The sequence below is a fragment of the Homalodisca vitripennis genome, chromosome 5, assembly GCF_021130785.1.
Source record: "Homalodisca vitripennis isolate AUS2020 chromosome 5, UT_GWSS_2.1, whole genome shotgun sequence".
NCBI lineage: Eukaryota > Metazoa > Arthropoda > Insecta > Hemiptera > Cicadellidae > Homalodisca > Homalodisca vitripennis.
In genome coordinates, this window is record NC_060211.1 from 182,899,270 (window position 1) to 182,926,784 (window position 27,515).

Consider the following 27,515-nt stretch of genomic DNA (forward strand, 5'->3'; position numbering starts at 1 on the left):
TTTACCCAATCAAAGTACTCCTCATCCCTCTTAACTCACCTGTGGATGTTTCAATTCAATTCAATTCAATTCGTTTATTGCCGTTTAAATAACATATGTTACAATAGGCTTTGTCACATTAGTCAATTAAATGGTAGCACAATGATACAAATAAAATAGCAGACATTTGACTTCAGTGAAAATTTGATGTAAGATAGCTTGTTGTTTGTCAATGTGTCTTAAGTCTTAATCTAAATATAAACAATTAACAATATATATAACAATTAACAATATATAACAATGAACAAATTATAACAATTAACAAACATAACAATTAATAAAATTAACAATCAATAAAATACAACAAATAATACAAAATTACAAAATATGAGAATAAATTATGATATATAAATATTACACCTAAAATATTATGTCATCTAATGAAACATTATAGAATTCGTCTAAACTATAAAAAGCTTTTTTTTAAAAACCATTTCTTAAGAACTAATTTAAAACTATTTACAGACAAAGACTTTACATTTAGAGGTAATTTGTTAAAAAGCTTTATGCCAATATGTATGTAATTACTTTTTGTCTTACTTAGACGTACAAATTCTTCATCAATAAGGTTTTTATTTCTGGTGTTATATACATGTTTACTGCTTCGTAAATTAAATTCTGCATAATGGTCTTTAACATACATAATTGATTGAAACATGAACACACAGGGTAACGTTAGAATACTCAGATCAATAAAAATGCGGTCTACATGATTCAGTGTCCCCAATTCCCACTATACATCTAATCGCCTTCTTTTGCCATATAAAAACCTGTTGAGGGCCCCAGAGGAGTTTCCCCAAAGAGTTGTACCGTTATAATAGGTGACAGTGAAAAAAAGAGTAGTAAGCATTTAAAATAAGTTCCCTACTGGTACATGTTTTTTAGTTTCCTTAATAAGAAGAGAACTTTAGCCAATTTTTTACACAATTGATTTGTATGTTCATTCCAACTAAGCTTGCAGTCTAGATTTATTCCTAGGAGTTTAACAGATCTATTTTCAGTGTTTTTAAGCCCAAAAACAATTCTTTCAGTCTTATTTTTATTAAGTAATAATTTATTATTTTTCAAGCCATATGCAAGACTTTTTTAAAATGTGGTTTCACTGTCTTCGAGTAATATATTAAGATCTTTTCCTGCATTTAACAATGTTGTGTCATCAGCATATAAAGCACAATTACTGGATAAGAAACTTGGGAGGTCATTAGTAAAAATAATAAAAAGAAATGGCCCAAGTACTGAGCCCTGGGGGAACCCCGTTTAATACTTTTTGCAGGCTTGATTGTTGTTCACCAGTTTTAACCATTTGATATCTATCCATCAAGTACGACCTTAATAGATTTAGCTCATTTTGCACAATACCGTAAAATTCAAGTTTTGTCATAAGAATATCGTGAGACACAATGTCAAACGCTTTACTTAGGTCCAACAAGGTTGCATGAGTATAATTTTTTTCTTCGAATCCTTGAAATACATACGACACTATATTTTCTATAGCATTGATGGTAGAAAGACCTTTCCTAAAACCATATTGACTTGATGATAGAAATCTATTTATTTCAAAGTACTTATTGAGTTGTTCCTTAATTATAGCTTCTACAACTTTTGACATAACTGGGACTAGTGATATTGGACGATAATTACTTTGAGAGTAAATATCTCCTTTCTTAAAAACAGGTATTGTAATGGTAATTTTCAGACACTTAGGGATAGATACCCTCAAAAAACATCCAGTTTATCAAATAGGCCAGAGGACATAGCAAAACACTGTAACATTGCTTTAATACATAGTTTGATAAACCATAAAAAATCTTCGGACTTTGAAACTACTGAGTTTTTTAATACATCTTTCTACATCAAGTATAGTTACATTCATTCCATTTAAAATTATTTACAATGTTAACATGTGTTGTTTCTAGCATTTTGTCTACATTTACAATATTGGCTGGGTTTGAATTTGGTATAATATCATTACAAATATTTACAAAGTAATCGTTAAAATTTTCAGCGGAGAAAGGAAAACTATGATTTTTGTTGCTGCTCTCCCTCCCCATTCTGAATTTATGACCTTCCAAGCTGCCTTACACTTGTTGTCAGAAGTAGTTATAAAATTATCATTGGCTCTCAACTTTGCTATTCTAATTTCATACCTATACATTTTTTTTAATCTAGCATAAGCTCCTTTGTACACTGTGTTGGTTTTAGATTTGTCAAAATAAAGTAAAAGTAGATTTTTTATATGTTTTAATTTTGGAGTGTACCAGTTTTTAACAGACCGAAAATCTCTAGGTTTTGATTGTTTTTTATTTTTTTTATAGGACAGAATTGGTTATAAAGATCAGAGACAGCTCCAAGAAAAATTGAAAAGCCTGTTCAACAGAACAAAACTTTGACAGTTCACAAGCCAATCTAATCTGCTTAACCTACTTATAAAAACTATTTACAGAATAATTATTCAAAGGTCTAAAAGTACTTACTGTTGTTTGGTCCTTGCAATTATTTTTTATAATTTCCGGTATTGATTTTCAATTTAATATTAAGTTTTAATCCTAAATGATCGGAGAGATGTGGCTGAATTATTTCACATGAATATTCGTCATTATGTTTGTTTGTAATAATGTCAATAATTACAATTTGTAATAATGCCGTTTAAGTCAAGTATAGTCCTGTCAGTTTAGTTTAACATATTTCTAGAGGGCTCTCCTAAATGTGTATTTTTCTCTCAACTCAAACTGTAATCTTGTCAGTTTGTTTTAATATCTGTCTACAGAACAAGGTTCTTAGCATGGTCTATGTCTCGTTTTTTGTTGTTTTTTTGTTAAGTTTGTGTTCATTATTCTGTTAATGAAAACTCCTTTGATTATAAATAAATAACAAAGCACCTTTTAAAAAAGTAACATAATTCACTAATTGGTGAAGTTCAACCAATCTCTGTATTGCGCTCCCCCCAACTCGTCACTCACCTGACAATGTACATTTCTACATCGTTTCAAACCCTCCATCATCGATAACAAACTTTAAACAAAGAATTACTAGAATCTCTTCAGCGTTGCGTGTCTCAAGACTTTCTACATTCTATTAAACGGTTCTACAGAACTGTCTGAATTCGACAACCCAAATATTGAAAAAATAAATTAAATGTGGTCAAGGCCAGAGGTATGAGACTTGAAAAAACCTGTATGCGTATGACACAAAAAAGACTAATATCTATGGATTCAAGTAGAAAGTACACACAAATTATAAAGTACAAATAGCAGCAACTACGTAGAACCAAATAGTAGTAATATATTGTTCTTTTGAACATGGTCGTTATTTTACTAAGCTTTAGTGGAAACAAGGGATCAGTATATTATTTAAAGTATACAAACCGCTATTTAAATAAAATTAGTGTTTAAAAAGTTAGGGTAGGTTAATTTGGATTAGGAAACATATACCACATGATGACATACCGTTCCCTGGGCAAGAAAGAATACCATGTATCGTCGCCTGGGGTTAAAACTTAAGATAACCAACTATTAACAGAAGTAGATAAAGGAGTAATAAAGTACTATCTGCACGTTTTCATAAATAATTTATTTAACAAATTATGAATGTCATGCGTACTAACTAACCTACATAACAATAATTTATATTACCTAGTCGGATTATTCAATCAAAATTTGTTATGGCGCTAAATAAAGCCAACCAAACTCTTAAAGTAATATTTGCAAAACTACATGAACACAACAGTTTTCATGTAAAAAAAGCAATTATATAGATAAAGGCCCATTTTAAAACTACATCATTTATACTAAAATACAAAAACCTTATGTACATGAAATAGCCGTAATATTTATTACAACGAAGTTAAAACACAGACTGGAAGGCCTCTCATATTGCCATACTATGTTTAGCTTCCAAAATACTCGAAAATACAACCCAAAAATATTCAAAAAGTATAAAATATGTACAGCGCAATCAAATTTAGTGGTACAAGATTTATGTCAATTCGTTGGAATGGAAAATTGTAAAAATGTTGTGTTCTTTTCAGTAAATCAATGGTAATCAAAATAATTTTTGAAAAGTAACTATCAGTTATAATGCTTACTAAATAACGAAAATTAAACATTTGTATGAAAATTAAAGCTTTTTATGAATTTTTCATAAGTTATGTAATTAATAAGTAAATAGATTTGTATTCAAAATGTGTGTTACTATATTTGACCACATTACATATTATATATACATTGTAATTATTCTTGTTATAATTTAGTTATGTGTATTAGCAATGTTGACGCCACTCTGTACTTTTGTACTGTTTTAATAAAGTTGATTGATATTAATATAAGGCTTGTCGATTATGACAGTTTGGCACTGGGATGTGCAGGACAGCCAACATGATGGTGATAAATATACATGAAGTATTTATGGTGATACAAGGCCTGGCGTATTTTAAATTTCAAATTGGTTTCGAGTACTTAGCTGAATCTTGATCAGTATGATCCACTACTCCAAAACAACAAATACAGGAGCTTTAGCAGTTTATAACCTTCAATTTAGTGCTACTAGAAATTCTTCAGCCACTCGGATTATGGTAAAAATAAATGTTATTTACAACAATAGTGATTCAAACTTTGTAAACATAAAAACGGTTTTATCTGAAATAATGCATTGTTTTTTGAGAGATTGCAGTTCACAAAGTCCTACTAAATGGCAGGGGCACGCTCTGTGTTTTATTGTGATTGGCCAGGAAGAATATTTAGATGCAGAACACAGAAGGAGAAGGAAGTGGATTTTTATCATGTCTCACACACATACTAATCTTCCTTGTGTGTTCCACAGAGCCATAACTATGTCTACTGTGTTCTCGGTCTTTTTTGAGTGAAGTGTTTTGTTCACGCTGTGTTTTATCTTGTGCTATGGTAAATTATAGTTTTGTTGAGTTCAAATTATACTAACTATAGAGTGGCATTTGAGTAGCGTAATATCAGTGTAGGGGAGGGATCGGAAACTGCAACGCCATTTTTTAGGTTAGAGGTTCCAGTTTTAGTAACTACGCACATTTTTACAGCCACAACTTGATGCTTTTGGGATCAACACGCACAAATATGGTTTCAACAGGATGGAGCCACAGCCCACATGAGTAATGCATCTATGGAAGTCGTTAGAGAAATGTTTCCTGTTCACATAATTTCAGGTTTTGGTGATCTCCACTAACCTGCACGCTCGTTAGATCTACAGGACTTTTTGTTTCATAACAAAGAGGGTAACACACATACAGAAATGGGTCGTGTATAAAGTAAATGGTTAAATCAAATGTACAATGCTTTGTATGCCTAGGACAATGTTAACTAACAGTTAACTCAGAGAGTGATAAGAGTTACATCCTTGATTGGTGATGCCTGGGGATCTTCCTAGGAGTGTAGAAAAACTACATCCTGATTTGGCCATCCAAGTAGTGAATATAAAAATCTGCACTGGCAAAAGGTGCATTTAATCATAAAAGTTACTGTGACAGAAACGATGTCTATGGTGCAATTTTCATGGTGGTAACAGATTTAGATTAAACCACAATACTATTGGTTGCTAGTTTCATAGATTGGATTTTGAATTGGCTTGGATTGGTCACAGAGGCTATTCATTGTTCTTCCACCATTACGTGAGCATACTGTACTAGCATTTAAATATTAATACTTTGATAACTCAACGATATAGTAAAATTCCATTAATCCAGCATTCTATTGTTCGGCACGCTTGGTAGTCCAGCATGTCTTTCACATTTTTTTGAACAACTCAAAACATCAATCATTTAATACGCAAATATGTTTTTTCCGTTCCATTCGTGGTAGATATACCTTTTAGGCGGGTGTGGCGAGGAGGCTAGGTGTCATATTCGGCCGACTTCAGGTGATATCGATAAGACTCGAGTCACGTGACTGACCTTGGCCTTCAGCTGTGACCAGTTGCACTTTTGTATTTTGGTATCAATTTAATTGAGTCTAGTAATGAAAAGGTAGGTCAATTTCACAGTTAATGTGCTCAGCACAGGTTTGTGATGGAAGGACGACTCTTAAACGACTGACTTCTCACCAGTGCCATCTGAGATAGGCAAGCAGTGACTAGAGAGGCTGGCAGTGGCAGTACGGTACGCGGATATGATGAACGCGTCCTCGACCTTAACCATGATCTGCCCAATTGTTGGGATGCGTAGACTACACACTTTAAATGGACCATTTAAAAAAATAGTTCTTATAGATCCACATATAACGAGGACTATCTGAAGGTTATATTTGAATAATAAAAACCCGTTTTACTGTGATCGTTTTTTATTCATAATGTCTACTGTACATTATTTCTCTGATATATATCCAAAAATCCGGCATATTTGACAATTTGGCATGCCTCAAGTCCTGATTGTGCCGGATTAACGGAAGTTTACTGCACATATAAAGTAGCTGTGGTGGGAAGGGTCGATTCCATGTGAATGTTGAGTTTAGCTCCAATTCACCTTCCTCTTAGTGCAGCGTCTGAGATCAGATCCCATCTTAACTCAACACTCACATACAACTCAATGATGCCATCTGTGACAGTCCAAACAGAACGTGATTATAGTCTTTCTATAACAATTTAATCCTCGTTGCGGCAACTAATGGATCGATTATATCTGGCAAAGTCATTTTATTGACTTTGAGACTCAACTATTTAATTTGTTGCAGTACGAAACATCATCCAATCATTAAGGCACCATTGGAAACATCAATTTCTGAACTGTGTACTGACGTTATTCGTGCGATACGCAAAATGTAACAATGACTCAATCAGCTGTTTATAAATTCACATTTATTTTTAACTTCGCCGTTTTAGTCCGACACAATTGCCACGTCTGCTAGATGCCTACTTATGTGTCAACCAATAATTAATTGATGTTGTAAGTGTCATAGTGTAGTATACTCTGTTAAGCTGAGAAAGCCATAAGGATAATAATTGTTCTACGCTACTAAATATGTAGTAAAAATTGTTATTATAAACAGTAAATAACTAGTCCTAGCTAATTTCTAATTATAATAGTTAATGGTAGGTATAGTGCTTGAATATGGGCAGCCTTGATATTTTGTGAATGAGTTTTCAACCACAAGCTCAGTTCATTTTCCTACGTTGCTATAAACCTTTAATATTGTTCAAAAACGACAATATCTAACCTTTCCAAATCGTTGTCTCACTCATTTTCTGTTAGTACATATTTCAAAAAGTGTTCATATAATTGAATTATTTACACCATTATAAAATAAATATATTATATAATGTACATGAAAATAATTTTGCTGTATTATTTCCTATGCTGTGCTGAAAAACTTTGTACAACACATCATAATTTCCATTGTATATTTTTATTTTATGATTTAGTAAAAATCCCTATGTGAAACCCAAAAATAGACTTCCACTACTGGGATTATCCACACAAGCTGAAGTCACTTCTCACTTTGATCCGGATCAGCTGTCTGAAATGTTGAGACCCACCCAGTTCTATTCTCTACTCAGTTAATATTACATACATCTTAATTTAACCCTGGATCTGGCAGTTGAAATTCCTGTAATGACAGGCACTAGTTTTTTAGTTGTGAACATCATCATTCAAACCTATGTACAACATTTGAAGTAAAGTATTATTATACATTTTCTTTTTCACTACGCACGCAGTTGGATCTACTTTTATATTTCCATCTAGGATTATTTGGCATTAAAAATGAGAAAAAGAAAAGTAAACATATACCCAAAGTAGGCCTACAACTTTATAAGAATAGAAACAATTTTTTTATACAAAACGTCCCTAAAAAAGTTTTATTTTATTTCAAAAAGTCACTTAACCCTCTCCCGCTCGCATTGTTTCCAGGCGCTCACGGTGTTTGTAACCTCAATTAATTCGCTCTGCCGGTCGCGCTCTGTCAAAATACGCGGCGCCTCAACTTACATACGTTCTGTCATTGTAATTAACTATAATTATATATATTAATTATTTTACTATATATTGGTTCAATGAAGTTGATTGAACGAGACCAGGGAGGGGGCACACGGACAGCTGGGCGCCGGGTTGTTTGTTGCGCAGTTACTTGGTGAAGGTCATTGTCTGGCTCGCCGTCACTGCCACTGCCACTGTGATCACTCCGAACTACATCCTCAATGCCACCAACCACTTCACAAGGCTCTGGTACATCACTACACTCACTTGAATCGTCACAATCACTACTAATAACGAGATCGATTTCACTGTCACGAAGTGTACGACTACAACCCGCCATTGTTTCCGCACAGCTAATATAAATAGCAAAATAATGGAATAAATCTACTGTAAAAGTAAAGTAAATGGTCTCCTGATAGCAAACAACCCGTAGTAGTACAAACTATTGCTACTCGAGAGCAGCACTTATCGGCTCTAGTAGATAAAGCAGTGCGTGCCGATCTGTGCCGTTTAGGCTGCAGTGGCTATGTCGTGGCCGTGCCGATTCATGCCTTGCGAGCGGGAGAGGGTTAAAACGATTTTTTTAAATTTTTGTAACAATGAGTAAAATTCTTGTATAAATCAAATAAAACCACATATTTACATTTTAACATTTTTAGACATTTTCAATACGCTTATTACATTTTAAAATCTTCACTATGTTGTGGAGAGTAAAATTTCCATAAGAAATATATTTTTTCATAATTATACATGTAAAGATTTTTGTTGCAAAATCCGAAAGTGGTTTTTCACTGCCAGTGCATCGCAGTGTGGTCCTGGCAAAATGTTATTAGAACTGTTCACTAAATAAATACATCAATGCATAAAGTTCTTCAAGACATTTATACCACTTAATGGCAAATTTCAAGATGATAGTTTGATGTCACTTGATACAATCACAACTGTATAATAATTTTAAAAATACTAGAAACTAGTCATTAAACATTATATAAATTCTGATAATAATTGTGTTTACAATGGATGACTTTTATCGGGACCAGAGCATAATAAAGAGACGTTTGAAGCAGATGTTTTTGTTGAGGAAGAAATTCTGAACGCAATGATGTAGCCAACCTTTTCTCCAAACAAAAGTTCCAGTGTCAAAAGTAGAAGAAAAATCCCATTTTTTTTTCACTCTGTTGAAGAGGGCGAGCAGAAACGACAAACCGAAAATTCATATTAGAACTTTACAATTTCAGTGTGTACTTACTATGCGTATTATTCAATAAACAATACATCAAATTTAAGTGTGGAAATATCCCAATTAATTTGATATACAATTTGTCGTACTTAAATCTGATTTTCGATGGCAAAAGCTTGTTTAAAAGGATGACTGCAAAAGCGACTAGTGAGTCGTTTGACAGATCCAGGGTTTAGACGAATAATGAACAAAATTAGATATTTTGGATTTTTGTCCCATTAGAAACACTGCTAAATAATTGTTTATATGAGAGTTTAATTTATAGCATATAATTAAGAAACTATAATGATAAATACACAAAAGAGAAACAATCTTTTTCTACAACACTAATTATTTACTTTAACATTAAAATTTGTGATTGTGTTTTTAGTTTTTAATAAATAACTAAAGTAAAACCTGAAATTAGGAAGTTGATAGTAACCACTATAGTATTTACATTAGTCCAAAATGAAGATAACAAAACATGAGTTATGTGTAAATTGTACATTACTAATGCATAATTTGTGGAATTTATATTGTCACTCTTTTTAAAATCAACTTAAGTCTGACAAACATTTTTCATCACCGTCATCAGTTAGTACCAGATAAAAAATAACCAATCTACAGTAACTAGAGAACATAAAATATAATCACTCATTATCCATATAGGCTATGTCCACATTGATCAATGAGTTCTGGGCATAAAACTCTTCTTCAAATTTTTATAATAAATACATTGTATATTTTCCAAGTTTTCAAATCTACTTACTTTTCTTTGGTAACAAGAAGAATCTTCTCTGATATAGTGACTAAAGTTACATTAAATAATGAGTACCAAACGCCTTCATACAACCTGTCCGAACACTGCGTCCTTAGTAGCCACAGACTAAACTATATTGTACCGTTAAATTACATAAGAGCCGTATATTTTACCTTTTTTCAAACAGTTCTTTGATATGGGTAAATTTTATATGGTGACTGTACCAGAATTTCAGAAATATTAGTATTACAAAAGAAGATAATCGGGGCTCTTAAAAAGTTTGACACCAGAGACCATTGTAAACCTCACTTCAAAGATTTTCGTTTTCAAACTGTTATTAATTTATTAATATAAACGACTTGATAATTTATATACATAAAAATCCAAATTTCCTAAATTTTAAACACAAAATTCATGAACACAACAGTCGTAATAGAAACATGCTGAAATTGGACTCTTTCGTTTAAGTAAAACTTTAAAAAGTCATATCGTTGTGCCTTTAAGAGTTTATAACTTTTTGGAGAGAAATATATGATCATATTCCGTTGATATTTTTTTTAAATAAGTTCTATTCCTGGTTATTGGAGAATCCATTTTCCAATTTAAATGAATTCTTTTTGGATTTTTAATTATTAACGATTTATTGATAAACAAAAATCGTATCTATTTTTAAGTACAAGCAATCAGGATTCAAACAAAATTTACCATTGTTGAAAACTTTAATGAAAACAGTCCCACTCAAGTATCACATCTTCCGAAATACGTATACCTTCAAATATGTATTTGTATCTATTGTATTGTATCTATTTTAATTTTTGTACTTAATGACTTGGCTGTAGAATTCATTTAAATTGTAAAATGGATTACCACCCCTGGTGTCTGTGAAAAGAACCGGAAAAGATAAGTCAACCACATTTCACGGTAACCGCAAGTAAATATGAATTGTTCCAATTAATTGTTTCAGTAAACTGCAAACAGTAAATATAAAAAAAAAACCAACATCAAACTCTTCCGGTTCACACCGCTTCTATACATGGCTTGCACAATTTACTTCTTGAGATACTTCGGCCATACTGTGGTAAGCCATCTTCTATCAACGATGAGTTTCAGTTTAACATTTTAGTTGATAGAGGACGGCTCACTGCAGTGAGGCCAAAGAATCTCAAGAAGTTAACTGTGCAAGCCGTGATGTGAACTGGTGACTTTGATGTTAGTTATGGCAACGGTTGCGTAACTCTAAAAGTTAAAGACGAACACAACCGACTAAAGAGGCACAAGCGTTGCAACAAATTTATGAGAAGGAGGTGGCACTCCTGGGGAAACGTGTGTCTCCTGCTCGGGCAAACCAGTAGCCAAACCGGAACAACTTCTTCTGGAGCTTGGTGACATCTCTCACTGCACCCAACTCATCGCCTGCTTCATGGACATTTCTGTCATCAAAGGCCAACCCAAAAACATCAAGTCTGCATGTCAGTTTCTATTCAACTCTGAGGGCTTAAGGACAGTCCTGGGGATGATACTGGCACTGGGAATTCATGAATAAGGTAAAATGCTGAGGGCCAGGCTGACGGCTAAGCCTGGAGAATTGTCCGAACTGAAGGATCTGAAGAGCAAAGACAATTCAGTAACCCCTCAACACCACCCTGAAATTCCATGAGGTGATGTTGTTGCTGCAGAGGGCAAGTTGCAAGTGCCAGAATCCAATGACATCGACAAGACTGCTTTGGAACAGTTTGATGACATCAAAGCCCAACTCAACAGCCTCAATATAAAACTAGGCGGTGCCAGAAAAAAATGGAATTGGATTTTATAAATCCCAAGAAGAACAGGTGCTGTCATTCAAAGATTACTATGGGTCATAAGAAAAAGTGGCAGCAGGATTTAAAAACTACAAGGAGTGCGAGAGAAATTTCAATACTACCTTGAAATTAGACTGATTCCAGCAAAAAGGAGGAACAGAAAAAATACCCAGAGGTTTTTCTGCTTTGAACTGATTCTGTTAAGACAACAACAATCTCTGGCAAAAGGAACAGGGAATTATAAAAGAAGAGTACTTTTTCCTGCTTGTTATAGCTCACTCAATTTGTGAATACAATGCTGTTCCTCAAATCATCAGCCTGTTCATACCAAGCCCAAACAGAGCTCTAGATTCAGCATTTTGTTTTCAAAATGTACGTCTGACTCTTTGCGGAATCATACAGCCACAGTTCATAAATGTGATGCCTCTAAGAGGCAAGTATCCAGAATGAACGAAAGACAAGAGGAAAGTATCCAGCTTGAAGTCATTGCAGTTGAATGATTCACAGCCACTAGCTGCCAAGCTGCATGACCTGTTTCCACAGTGCGCATTTTATGTTCTCCAAAAGAATTTGACGAAACTACGTCTATCTTCTAGGTTTTCTGTCCATACCACGTGAAAACAATGCTAACATAATTACAGCAATGATTTGATGTGATGTGAACTGGAAAACTTAAAGGAGAGACTCGATACCAGCTGTGTAAGCCTAGGAACTAAAGATAAACATTAAACACTATTGTAATTTCCTTTCACACAATGTCCATATTCTTCAAGAATACATTCAAGAAAATTATTTTTTTAGAACATTTCTAGATTTACAAGATTGGCACAACCTTTAACTTAGTTATTAATTCTAAAATAATAACCCCTTAAATAAAAATAAAATGTACACCTCTGAAGAAGAATCCAATGTAAACAAAGTCACATCACGAGTTTAAATTAAATGCTGAGTGATTATATTTTACGCCTTTGGATGTGCTGATAACTGAACCCTAAATCTGCCATAAACAAATCTTGAATAACCTAGTAGTGTGAAGATCCGGCGGCAGGGTTACTCCAGCTCGCCCAAGTAGATCACTTTGTCACTGGATCCGGACATAACTGGAACAGAAACTCTTATAAAATAACAGCAGAAAAAACTTAAACATACGGATAATGTCAAGTCCCAGATCTGGTGTATAATGTTTAAATTTAAAAGAGTAGAATTAAATTTTATGTTAATATGATTGAAATTCATTAGCATCTGCTCCTTTTCTATCTTAACTTTGTCAAATTAAAAAATACCTAAGAGTATATCAGTTACATATTTTGGAGATTTTCTAACACTATAACAGAAGACACCAAATCGCTTTGTATTGAAATTAAAATCAGTGTGCAACAAAGTGTGTTATCATAATTTTAACTTCAAAACTAAGACATGTTCAAAGAAAACTTTATTAGTTCAATTGAAAACTGTAGACCTATATCATTGCTGTCAGTTTTTCAAAGCAATTGAAAAATATTACCACGACTAGACTCATTAGATGTTTTGGTAGAATAAAATGTTTCTTTCCTGCCTAAAATTAGTTTTAGGGACGATTTTAAAACCGAAATGACACTACATTTTCTTTTCGAAATTTATTTAAATTTAAATAATTTGCAATGTAATAAAGCAGCAGGCTTGTTTCTGGATATAAAAGAGGCATTTGACACAATAAACCATGACTTTCTACACACAACGTAGCTATGATAGGAAGGGTTGATTCAATTTGAATGTTGAATTAAGCTCCAGTTCACCTTCCTTTTATTGCAGCGTCTGGTATCTGATGCTGTGTCAGATTTGACTCCTGGAATCTGGACTCCAATGTTCATCTGAAGAGATCCAAAGAAAATCAATCGGTGACAAAGATGCTCGAAACAAACCTTTTTATCGCTTCAACAACAGAGACATATATAAATAGATGAAGTGGTAGTCTCACTTCTTATCAGATGCACCAATTGAATCAACCCTTCCCACCATAGCTGCATTATGTGTAGAAAACTAGGTTGCTCCACCGTGCTTAGAGATTGTGTCCGAACCATTGAAGTGCACTGCTTACAAAGAAAAATCATGGAAGCAAATCATTTCAGAGCTTTGCTTCACTTGCCTTCTATAATTCAATAACAAATACTAAAATCTTAAAAGATATTTAGCAAAAAAAATACCACGAAATTTTGGAATTCGAGTCCTCTCATTGGTGAAAGTGTTCTAAAAACTGTGGAACTGAGATGTCAGGCTCGGACACATTGTTCTTTACATTTAAATATCCAATTATTAGAGAGTGGAGCCACAGATAGAAATACATTTGAATGACCTTTGGTAACAGCTAGTATTTATATAAAATGAAATTGTTTTGATTTTCCTCAATGTTCATTTCCTTATCGGCCCAATTTTTTTAATCTGAGAATATGTCTTTACAAAATAAAATCAATAACGAAGATTAAATTGATCAATCCGTTTGACCTTGTAAGCTGAACACTGGCAAAAATATGATTTGGCTTTGGGGCGCATGAATGATTGAAAAGCACATTTTGCCAGGGGAGTTGAATTCAAATTTATGCCTTTTAAAGTATTGTACATCATACAATTTGGATGACTGTTATATTTTTTAAATTTTATTTGTAAGAACTTGGGGAATTGTATCCCCCACATACCCCTCTTTTAGTTATGCCTCTTAATCTGAACAAAGAATAACACACACATGTAAAAAAAACAATCTAATTGTTAGTTTACTATGAATTTTATTTTAGAGGGATCTAAAATATGTTAATGAAATTACGGCTTATGCAAAAAAAAAACTAAGTGTATAAGTCTTTGCAGGAAACAGGGATACCAATTAACTTCTACACTTTTTTTTAGATGCATATCAGTGTGTAACTGTTGATAATGTATGAGTACTATATTATGTATCACATAATATAGTACTTTTGGTATGGAAAGAAATGCCTATAAAATAGGAGAAAGATTTAATAAAGTTAGTAAGAGTTAATTCATTCCATAATTTCAAAATTATATTATCAAGACCTGGCCATCAAAATAGGAAAGTACCAGAAATATAAACAGTAGTACTCACTGATGGGTTCTTTGGGATGAAGATGGACATCGTTGACACTGCCATTGTGGCCAGGTAGCTTGTACAGTATCCGGCGTGAAGTGGTGTCCCAGATGTAGACAAAGCGGTCTGCTGAGCCAGCCGAGACCTTGGAACCATCAGGAGACCACGCACACCTCAGCAGGTTCTGTTACAGATTCACATAAAATAACGACTGTTATCTTTAAGAAGAAGATGGACATTATTGACACTGCCATTGTGTTACAAATTCTTTGTATTATCAATTATTTTTCATGAGGAAAACAATTCTAACACTTATAATTAGTTCTTGGTACTTTGTTGAGTTCCGCTTTCATATTTGACCGATTTTCATAATATACCACACTATTATGTTAATTAAATTGCCCCCTAAGCCAGCTGAACTAGCAACCAACTTTACTTTAGCCCCAAAAGAACAATGTTAAACTCTATAACTCTTTTATGACCTTAATTGAATGTAGTTGAAGGATTATGGGAGGTGTTTAATTTGAAAAATATGTTTAATAGGCAGCAATTAAACACTTTTAATTTCTTCAGTATTTGTATTGCTTACTTTAATACATCATTAAATCCCCCGTGGCAAAATGCCGCAATGATAGATTTTCATTAATATGTTCTACGTTTGGGGAAAGTAGGGATGAAGCATCTTGTTATTCTCATCCTCTACCTCCACTACCTAATTTTGGACAAAACCAGTTTTCAGCAGTCTTCGATCTGGTACTGATTGGTCTTTAAGTTAATCTTTACACATTTTGCTAACAAGCATGTGATGGTGGACTGCACGCGATGTTGTTTTTGACTGATGTGAGCAATTTGCTAACAGGTGCATGTTTATTGTTTTTACTTACAATTCTGTTTGTCCGTCAACATGTTTAATTACTTAAGTCAACGACAAATTGCTAACGTTGTATATAGCCCCAGTACAACTTGAAACTTTTACACTTGTAGTGTTGAAGACAATATATAATTTTTTTAATTATTTCCATCTAAAACTTGTATGTTTTAAAGATAATGAACTAACAGAGAAACTTGCTAATGTTTTGGAAGATTTTCTTAATTTTTATCGTTTATACAAATGAAACGGGTGCAGGGCGTGTACTAGTGCACAAACAGTGGGTCGTCACTTCATTGTTTAAATATAGAAAAAGTAATTAAAAAGCGATAATATACATATTAATCATTTCTTTTAAATGAGACATACCTCATAATTCTACGGTGAAAAGTAATTGTTTAAATATAGAAAAAGTAATTAAAAAGCGATAATATACATATTAATCATTTCTTTTAAATGAGACATACCTCATAATTCTACAGTGAAAAGTAAGGGTGTAAAGTGTTTGAAGTTTAACATTGTTCTTATGGGCCAAAACTCAAGATCATTTTAGTAAAGCAAGCTTCTAATAGCGAAATTACCCACCTTTTCAAAATTGTGTTGGTGGCCGGAGAGGATCTTCACACAGCGTTCCTGGGGAGCAAACGGCCTGATGTCCCAGATGCGCAGCGTGTTGTCCATGGCGTTGCTGAGCAGGTACGAGCCATCAGGAGACAGACTGAGCCCTGTCACCGTGTCTGTGTGCCCGCGCAACCTCTGTACCAGCCCGTTCTTCCTCACATCCCAGATCTGGTGACATCAAACTTTCAACCGTATTAGAGTGTACTTTCGATGAGCACCAAGAAATAGTTTAGATAAATAGTATACATACATATGAGTATATCGGTGCTGGATTTAAAAAAAACTAAACCTGGGAACATACTTGCAAATATTTATACTCAGCCTTAAATCGGTTAACAAAACTTTGATAGACCAGACTTTTCATAACCCGACAAAATGGAATCCATGAGCTTACCAAATTAACAAAGGTAACATGTAGAAATAACTATAGCTTTGTCAAATTATAAATTCTGCATGTCAGATCAGTATTTTCAATAGGACTCACAATAAAGAATTAGAAACACTGCAAATATGTAATGTTTACAGTTGATAAAAAACAGTTTTTAATTATCTTCAAATACTATCACTCAAGAACTATGAAGACCAACTAGATAAGATCAGTATTCGAATAAAATCATGTAAAATAGAATTAAAATATAAATATATTTTGTTCTGGAAGACTTGAGTTTACTCCTTGAATGTTTACGATATTAATTCAGACCAGACTATAGCTTAGCAGCTAAGAAACAGTAAATTGTTTTTGTTCTCAACAGTTCACAAATAAATATTTTCTATTCTTTGTATCTCCAGTATCAAATCAAGAACTATGAGGCATCATATCTAGAAAGTAAGTGTACTGAGGCTGTTATGGCTAAAGGAATTTTTTCTGACATGTGGGCTACCCTGTTGTGTAGCCTCATTCCTCCCTTCCGCAATAAGACAGAGTCGAGGTTAGTACGTTGAGAACTGTCGATGCGACAATATGTTTAGTGAAAAATATCAATCCAATCTCCTGCCAAGTACGAAATACTCAGCGTCATCCGTTATCTCGCTTGGAAGAGAAAAACTCTGGTTGAGGTTTATAATGAGGTAAAAACTGCATAATTCCAAACAAGCATAGAAATTCATCTCAATGGAGTTTCAGCTTCTTCTTCTATGGGGAGGCCTACTGCGCCTCAAAAACTCTTGCCATGCCTACTATCAATTCAATTTGTGTTGGTCTGTCAACCATTTTGGAACCCACCTTGCGGAGACTTTTCTACATCCTACAGTTTCTGTGATGTTTTCGTGTAAGCAGAGATCTAGAGATTTGTGGAAGTATCGCAGAAAGTTTATCTACAGTCAATCTGTAATCGTTACTGAACACATTTTCAATTTTTTTCCAGAATTTCAGTCACAACTGATGGTCTTCTGCTCATCTTATCATTATGCAAAGATGTACGACCATTTTTTAACTCATGACACCACTTGAACACACTTTTATGATTCATAGCTTTATCACTATATGCAGTTTTTACCTCATTATAAACCTCAACTAGAGCTTTTTACCTTCCACACAAAATAATGAATGATGCCGTGTTTTTCCACTTGGTGGGATATTGGATTGACATTTTTCACACAATGTATTGTCACATCGACAGTTCTCAATGTACTGACCTCGAACCAATCTCAATGCAGAGGGGGGGAATCAGGCTACACAACAGTGTAGCTAACATGTCAAAAAAAACCTTCCAGCCGTGAAAACTTTAGTACACATACTTTCTGGATATGCCTCGAAAAACAAGAATTTCTTTTTCTTACAAAACTCTATCAAAAGATATTTCAGAGAGTTCACAAATTTGTATTATTATAATTCTGATACATTAAAATAATATTAATATGAACGGCACAAAATCGAGCTCACCTTGATATCGTTGTCGATACCGCCAGTGATGACTTGTTCTGACGTGTCGTTGAAGGACACAGCTGTCACTTGGTAGGTGTTGTTGAGCGTGACCGCCTGCCCCTTCTTGCGAGGGTCCCAGATCTTGATGGTGCAGTCATCTGCGCCACTCACAACCATCAGTGGCCCGCGCCTCGTCGGGTGGCACGAGTTCACAAAACTCGAGTGACCTGTACAAGATCAGTACAGTTCCTCCGAGATAGTAAAAGTTTAACATAGCAATTAAGTTTTATAATCTAGAAGCCAATTTACATGGAATAAACATTCAAGCTACCATTGGGCACTTCACATGATTATGTTGTTAAGACAATTCGTTGTTCAAGGACAGGGCCAATCTGAAATAAAAGCTACAAAAATAGGTGTCCCACAAGGGTCAGTTCCGGAACCTTTTTTATTTACAATTGCTATAAAGTATTGTAGATGCTGATAGCACAATGCTTATTAAATTCAAACATTGATATGATTGCCTTCCATCTACCATCACAGGCAACCATCTACTGAATGGTTTTCCAATAATTTTTTAGTTGTTAATAGTAATAAAACAAAAAGTATTATTTTCTCCTAGCATAAAATAATACAATCAAAAAATGAATCAGTAAAATTGTAGCATAAATATTATGACGGTTGAAACACTGTAAATGGTATTATCTGTGCGTTTATAATGGAAACCCTAGCAAAATATTCGTGAAACAGAAAAAGTATTTACATATAATGGAAAACATAACTCAAAGACAAACCTGTTCGCCACTATTAAAAAGACTTGAAATAATGATGTTTCCTTGTTGTACCTACCTGTGTGTTTTTTTAGTAAATGTGAAAGATGAGCTGCAAAGTTACACTTCTAGGAAAGATATACATAATAATTATAGTACAAGGAATAAACTTCCAATTAATTTATTTTCTATCAAACTTCAAAAAGTAAAACAAATAAAAATCTTGAATCTTAGAAGTCAAAAACCTATATTCATTTTTGTACATCACATAGTCCTACGCTTACTAATTTTCTACGAATCTTAAGGTATGATAATAAAATATAATATTTAATTGACAGCATTTAACCTTGCTACACTCTATACTAAGTAGACCCTGCTGCTGATTCTGCCCAAAATCATACTTAGGCTTTTAAAGTTTATGTTGAAGTTATGATTTAAATTAGAAATATAATATGACATTGAACAAAAATGATTTATTAATTTCACAAGGAGTTAACCTTTAAGTTTCTTGATCCTCTGGCAGGTCTGTAGGTCCCAGAGTGCCACAGTGGTGTCTGTGCTGCAGGTGAAGAGGGTGGCACCGTCCGTGGAGAAGTGAAGGTCCATGACAGCACCTGTGTGGCCGGTCATTACCGCAATATTCTCACACTCACCGTACACGTTCCACAAGACTGCAACATTACAACAACGATAAACAATCGTTTATGACATACATTTAATGATACTGTTTATGTTGCTGTTGTATAACATGTTGCAATGCTACTCAGAAATGTAAAGTTATATACTAAGCCAAACTTGTCTGGGATTGCTATCGTCAAGAATCAACAATGTGACTGTTTTGTGGGTTCCTGGTCATGAGGGGGTCCCTGGGAATGAAGGAGCTGATGCTCTGGCCAACCGGGGCTCAGCATCAATTATGACACGCCCTCAACCGTTCTGCAGTATTCCAAGAAGTGAATCTTTTGGGCTGTCTCGAAATGGGTTCGTGTTGAACATGAGAGAAGGTGGAGGTTGCATTCGGGTATGAGAATGAGCCGAATGGTACTACAGTCGCCTTCCTCCAGAGTGGCATCTGACCTTCTCTCACTAAATAGATCAATGTCCTCTCGGGCTATAGGTCTGATCACGGGACATGGTCACCTGAGGAAGCATCTTAACAGAGTCGGCATCCTTCAGGAGGATCCGCTCTGTAGAATGTGTGATGAGCAGGATGAAACTGCCGAACTCTTGCTCTTTGATTGCCCTACAATAGCAAGGGAGCGATGTGCCATCTTTGGTAGTTTGGACAAGGGTGGTGAATTTCACCAGGAGGACCTGATAGGTTGCTTTCGGCGGTTTGTGGAAACTGCTGAAATCATTGACTGGTAGGCCTCATGGTGTGCTTCCGGGATGTGCAAAAGGCCCTTGAGGCTTGAATGCATGGCAATATAGAAGAAGAAGCTGAAACTCATTTTCGGTTCTTAAAACTCATGGGAACTGATTATGATCTGGTCTGAACGGAAGTACAACTCGTATGATAATCAAAACAGACATTACTGTTAAATGAGTGATAACTAATATTGTAAAATGGCAGGGTATGACACTGTCCCAAATATAGGTGTCAGCCACATATAGCTTAGGGCTGGCTATCTTGTATGCCAAAGGACGTCATCTTCATTGAATAAGAGGCTTGTTCAAAAATAAATTAGTAGCAATTTGCTCTTCTGCCACAATATCATGACAACCACCACTTTTTGTATGAACACTGCATTCATCGCTTCTGATTGTTTCATGATAGCATTAGAAGATTTACTGTTCGTTTTTGTCATTTAAAATGTTCAAGTCCATTCATCTTCCCACAGTAAAATCAGTTATCAGATTTCAGAGCGTAAGAAACTAGGTGACACTAATTTTAAACTCTTACGAAAAAATTGATGATAAAGCAATGAGTGATCAGAGTTGTTAAAAACTTACATTAAGCAACTCATACTGAAGGTTGGCTATGGTGAATTGTGGAACGGACTTGCTCCATGACAATGATTGTCTATGTGTAGTTGAATACCACCACACCAGGTCAAATGAATGAATATCGCTGGGACATTTATAAACATTCAACTTATTAATATCCATGTTTTAGGCCATGGCTCGCAATCAACACCAGGTACACTTGTATCTTAGCACATTAGTAATAATAACACATTGTTCTTCAAGAGTTTTGCAGTTCACTAAAAACCATACAGGGTGAAAATTAAGTCCTGATATGCCTTGATATATTCCAAATGAATTGCGATATTGATGTAAAAACTACACCATACCTACTAAAATGCATTTATGAACTTTTTGAATTATAAAAAATAATTTCCCCCATTTTTCAAAGTGGGGTAGAAGGGGTCTCTTGAAATTTTCAAATTGCAACACTTATCTTGTGGCATATCATTTTTCCCTAGATTTTTTTCATTATTTGCCCATAACTTTTGCTATAAACGGCTTACAGGTGTTTTTCTTAGTGTCATTGTGTTTCTATTGAATAGACCTTTAATATGATATGTCACAAGATAGGGATTGCAATTTTTGTTACCCTCAAAAAATCCCAAAAAGTTATTTTAAAAGTCTGGTGAAGATTGTACATTGTTATCTCAAACTGTTTGGAATATATCCAGGCATATCAGGACTTAATTTATACCTTTAGATGTAAGGGGTTATTTGCCTATAGATTTTGCTAGGATCGTCGTAGAGATTTATTTTCATGTCATTGTGTTTCTTTTGAATTTACCTTTCAAATGATATGTCACAAGATAGGGGTTGCAATTTGAAAATTTCAAGTGACCCCCCTCTACTCCCCTTTGAAAAAGGGGGGAGAATATTTTTATCCTTGAAAAATTTCATAAAAGCTATGGTGAAGTTTTTACATCGATATCGCAATCCATTTGGAATATATCCAGGCGTATCAGGACTTAACTTACACCCTGTATAACGGCAGGGGCATGCTCTGTGCTTACCATGGTTGGCTAGGAAATATTTTTATAGATGACCTACATTCCACGGTAGTGGGATAGGGGCCTTTTTTCTAGCTGTACCCACCTGCTTGTCTTTCATGCGTGTTCTACAGAGCCATAACCAAACATATCTGTCATCAGCCTGTGACATATGTCATTGCTAAATCTGTTGTCACAAGTGCATCTTTTTGTTGCGGTTCTTCGTGCAATAGTGTTTTGTTTGTATTAAATGTTTTATCTTGTGTTATAGTTGTGTTGAATTGAAATTGAACTATTACACCAATTGCTGTAAACTAGTACCAGCTAAAATATCACATTAAATTATACTATTTCATTTTTAATTGTAAGAAATAATAATGGCATGACCAAAAGGATAACATTTAGTTTACACAATTTTATCAGTTTTATTACATTGTAACATTCATTTGAATTTAGATCAAATGATCAGTATTCATAGTTATTTAAATTTGTCAATAAAAAAGCTAATTTTAATTTGTATTTCTTGTTTCTTTTTTAGGATGATTACCTTTTAAATCATAGCTTATAAAAAATTATGCTTTGAAATTTATTTAAAAAAATATTTTTTCTAGTTATTTTGATATTTAAGCAAAATTATTAAAATCATTAGTGTCATGCAAAGTGTTAAACACATTAAATAATCAGGTGAAGCTGTTAAAGTCTCAATAATATAAAAATCTCAACAAGAGTAACAATCAACAAAATAAATAATTGTAACAATTAAATAAATAATACAGCTGAACAATTCAAAACCACTAGGGAAATAAGATTTGAAAAGGGCCCGTTTGATTTTGTTTTGGTTTACATACCCACATTATTTTATTGACCTGACATTTCACAGAAATAAAGTATGCTTATACCAACTTACTGATAGTGTATCTGGTTAAGACCACTTACATATCTGCCTGTCAAATCCCGAAGATGCCAAGTACTGTCCTTCGGGATGAAACTTGACAGAGTAGATTTCTCCTTGATGCCCCTCCAACACCATGATTGGGGCCAAAAGGCCAGACGCCTGGCCTCCTCTCTAGACAAATTATTATTTTTATACATCTTTTTAACTAAGTTAGAGTAAAAAAAAGCTCATTAAATAACTGGTCCACGTTACATTTTACAAGCTGTGCCTCACATGTGGTAATTGATCAAGATGTGGTAGTTAAATTAAATTTATTACAGTAATGTAAAACACCTCTGTCAAAAAGAAGGGTTTCTAAATTACATAAAGGCTAAATTTCAGGTGATTTTAAGTACCGCAAAGACAAAATAAATTGTTTTAATATAAGCAAATATTGTCTAATATTTCAACTACGGTAAATGATCATAAACTATACCATGTTTAGATTGTAATATAAACTTTAACACAAAATATACAATAATAAACCTTTTAAAACTTTTTATTTTGTACAATGTATATTTTGTTGAATTCGAAATGTACATTGTACAACACAAAATCTATCAAAATTTGAAAGGTTTATTATTGTATATTTATATCAAACACTTTTCGAGGCTACATCTCTAACTTCAACAAGTTGTTTCTGATATAAAAGCAAAAGGCAAACTTGACTGAAGGATAAATTTAGATGAAGACAGTGATAAAATGATCACCGCCCATGCATCTCTTCACTTTTTCTCTTATCAAACCTGAAGAGGGGATGAGATACTCACATAATCTGAGTTTGATTTTCCGATATTACCTCAAGAGATGTTTTTAGCTCTTTGGCAGACATGGTGCCAACATAGCCTGTACTCATGGAAAGCAGCATTTGTGATCGCGTACTTACATGTCCTCAGACCCCATCTCAATGAGGAAAGAAATGAGGAAGAAATGCCATCCCGCACTTCTCAGAGAAAAAGAATTTAAGCATTTAATACCTTGTAATGGACAGAAATAGTGGATTACTTGGTTTCCTCCATTCAATATTTTTGAATTACTATTTTTATTTTACATTGCCTTTCCAACACTTGTATCAGTCTCAAACGTCACTAAAACTGTTTACCTTATAATATATATATATATATATATATATTTTTTTTTCATTATAAAAACTTGAAGCTTATACAACCGTGTATATTAGTTACTGCACATTTTTGTCATTTTGATGGTAAGCTAAATTGGAATTCTATTATTATAATTAGTGTAGTTTGCCAGTTTTGCCTCTGTGCTCTCAATCTTGTTTGCCATTAGGCATCGTATTAGCATATCTGGTTATTAAATTATTTTTCCTTGCTTCTAGATTGGTCAGATTTTGCTGCATAGTAATTTCAAAACAAAGACGTTCTTAAGTTTTATCGTTACCATTACCCATTTTGCATTCGAGTTTCCTTGAGTTTGGTTACAATAATGGAATTACTTTTTACAAGTGTATTCATTTTACCTGAGCAATGTATTGATTGCTGTTTGGTTGTGTTAGAATGAAAATTTCAGATGTTGTTTCATTTTCAGTTGACACGGAATTTACAATTTTTTCTTTGTGTTACAAAAGTGGTGTCCATTGTCTTTTAAACTCCTCATTACATCTGTTAAGTTGGCCATTATTTTAAATTCCTTATTCTTTTTATTTAAATAAGCTTTTTCTTTCTTTTCTTCAGTTATATTTGTTAATTTTTAGTTTAATTATATTTTAAACACGTTATTGTTTCTTGTGTAGGCCAGTTGGCCCCAGAGTAGGCCACTTTTCCGACGTCAAATCACATTGGATTAACTGAGCGCTCATGTGATCTGGTTCAAATTTGGGTACCATCTCGAGGATTTTTCTGTTTTTTCATGTTTTTCTTTTATTTGCCAGAAGTGTGGGGTACCACCAAAGTCCACACTGATGGCCATTTGCATTTTGGATCAGTACTATTACGAAGTCCTAATTGTTGTTATTATTTATGCTTTCCTCCCTGTTAATATCTATTGTACTGCTCTCCTATATTTTTATTTTAAATTCAAAGTTTTATAAAGTGTGTGAAATGGCCAAAGTAAAAAATCATAAAATTTTACTTTCTTAGTAAATTGTATCACTTTTACTTATGAAGTATTTGAAACAAGCTCATGAATTTCACCTATACAAATACAAATGTTTATAGCTAGCCTACTGGGGATTTTTAATTTGATTTTATTAGGGCAAGAACCTTTTTTTATCATGATTAATTATATTAATTTAGTATAAATTGGATTTTCAAAACTGTAAAAGTTGCTAATTCTAGAGGATGGATTGATATTAGAAATTCAATGGGCTACTTACAAAAATTATTTAGACTACCCCTATTTTGATTTCATGAAAATAAATTTGTACAATAAAGTATATTGCATTACACATTATTAAAGTTGCAATCTTACGTGTCATGACAAAAATATCTTCATGTCATAACAAGCACCAAATTTAATAATAGGTTAACATATTTGGTGAAGGCGTGTAATTTTCGTGATTTAACTTTGGCTATTAAAAAGAGGCTAGCAAACTAGAAGAACGTTTTGAAAGTTCACTGGGACGTCAAATTATGGTTATAGAAAATTAATACCTGTGTACAGTATTAAATTAATTCCGACGCAATAATCAAATTTAATGCTTCTCTTCAAAGTTACTGCGTCATTGATTTGGGTTAAAATCGTAATTTTAATTGTTCCTAAATCTACATAGTACTTACATCTTCATGGAACTTCTTTATACTTCGATTTTCTGCAAGAACAATTTCGTCTCCTTTACGCTTCATTATAGAATAAACAGAAGTTTTACTTAAAACCGGCACATAAACGTAGTGATAACCTCTCCAAACAACAAACAAAGTACGATAGAATTCAATTCACTACAGACTGGGTGGGGGAGGGGATTGAAGATTGACAATTAACAAAGACGATGGAAATATATATTCTTTTTCTTCTATTACTACTCATCCTATTTTCGAGCATTACGGACGAAGAATACGGCTTTGACAATTTATAAGTTGTGTAAAATTACGAAACAATGCTTATTTAACAAAAATGTGTATTGACCGTTCCCCATGTTTACAAATTGATATACAGAATAATGTTTAAAGAGATAAGCACATGAAAGTACATGTATATTAAGATCAGCGTGTGTATTATATTTAGACTGCAACTACCAAGAAATAATTTACAATAACGCCCATTCATCACGGCAATGTCGCTTACAGACTACGATAATAACGTGGACGCCCATATTAAACTACATAAATATATTAAATAGATTTAATAAAGACATCTAAATAGTTGAGAGTTTGAGATCATTTCACGAATACAATAGTGGAACTACATTTTAGGTTTAATAAACATACATTATTTGTAATACAGTTTGTAATTAAAACATATTGTTAGGTAATCTCGGTTTGAGAAGGATCCCTTTGATGTCAGATGGACACAATTTTGCTCCCAGATTGTGCACAAGCATACCAGTAGAGTAGAGTGACGTACTCGCGTATGCGTTACGAACTTAGTTTAAAAAATGTAGCCTACTGTTGGAATTGAAAATTACAAAATAGTTGGTATCCTGTATTTTGTAAAGCTTTTATAACTATACGGACTTTTTTGTTATTTAACTTCATATTTTCAACAGGCACCATTTTGTTAATATTACACCAAATCATACAATATTTTATTTGGTTTTTCTTTATTTGTAATTAACTATATTCAAAGTTTGGTATCTGTAGCTGCACTAGTTCTAGAGAGAATAGATTTTTATAAAAATACAAAATGGCAGCTGGTGGGTAAACGACAAATTTCTTTACCTATATTTATAGAAACTTTCTTTGTTTGGAATCGTAAGTACTATCAGCCACAGAAATTTTTTATACCATTTTGTGAACACCTGTATATCTAGATGTTTTTTTATGTTCTGAACAAATCCAAAGTGTCGGGCTGATCACTATAATTAATAATAATCAAACCATCAAAAGGCTGGTTGGACGACCACAATAATTTGAAAATGTTTCTAATTTATTGGAAAGTATGAATGGGATACTTATACAATAGTTAGTTAAGAGACAGTGTTATGTATACCGTAGTGACCAAGATATTGTTTTAATTATTTAATGCGATATAAGAATAATATTTCAGATTGAGAAATGAACTTCACTAATTTTGCAGCGGTGTGCCACAAAGAAGAAATTACTGATGAAACGTGAGATGAAAATTCCATGTCTTTAATTTCCTCATTAGAACGAAAAGTAGATAGAGAGAAATCAGCTAATTCGCGTTTTTTTTCTGTTGTCGTCAAAACAAGTCCGTTATTTGTTAAACAGAGAATCGAGCATTTTTCTAAGAATCCTCTTCGTTACCAGCTACAAATGTTACGATGTTATCGTTCGGTGATAATGTTGTTTAGTATTTATTGTACCTCGTATGATTCGAATGAAAGATTAACTAATTCCTATTTAAAACTCCTATTGATTGGATATACCTTCTGCAAAATCTAGGGGCCTGTTCCGTTGCCACGGTCTTCTCTGTTCGTCCTTCTCTTTAATACGTGAACAAATCTACTGTGGGGTCGTGCGAAGGGACGTTTTCAATGAAAATTGACGTAAAGTAGTTTCTTCTTTTCTACGAATCTCAAAAACTTATTAATTACCTGATC

At 33.6% G+C, this 27,515-nt stretch overlaps 1 protein-coding gene across 2 annotated transcripts; it reads right to left on the reverse strand.

Moving 5' to 3' along the window:
* Positions 1-9,447: 9,447 nt before the first annotated feature.
* On the reverse strand, positions 9,448-25,739 carry LOC124363299 (U5 small nuclear ribonucleoprotein 40 kDa protein). Of its 2 annotated transcripts, none has more exons than XM_046818525.1 (7): positions 25,573-25,739; positions 22,837-22,966; positions 19,444-19,617; positions 18,195-18,403; positions 16,277-16,480; positions 14,842-15,007; positions 9,448-12,850 (listed from the first exon to the last, which is right to left on the reverse strand). In XM_046818525.1, the coding sequence occupies exons 1-7, from the start codon at positions 25,636-25,638 to the stop codon at positions 12,801-12,803; spliced, it is 999 nt and encodes a 332-aa protein (XP_046674481.1). In that variant the 5' UTR covers positions 25,639-25,739; the 3' UTR covers positions 9,448-12,800. The 2 variants fall into 2 exon arrangements, with proteins under 2 accessions (XP_046674481.1, XP_046674482.1); XM_046818526.1 differs by lacking the exon at positions 25,573-25,739 and adding an exon at positions 25,170-25,279.
* Positions 25,740-27,515: the final 1,776 nt, after the last annotated feature.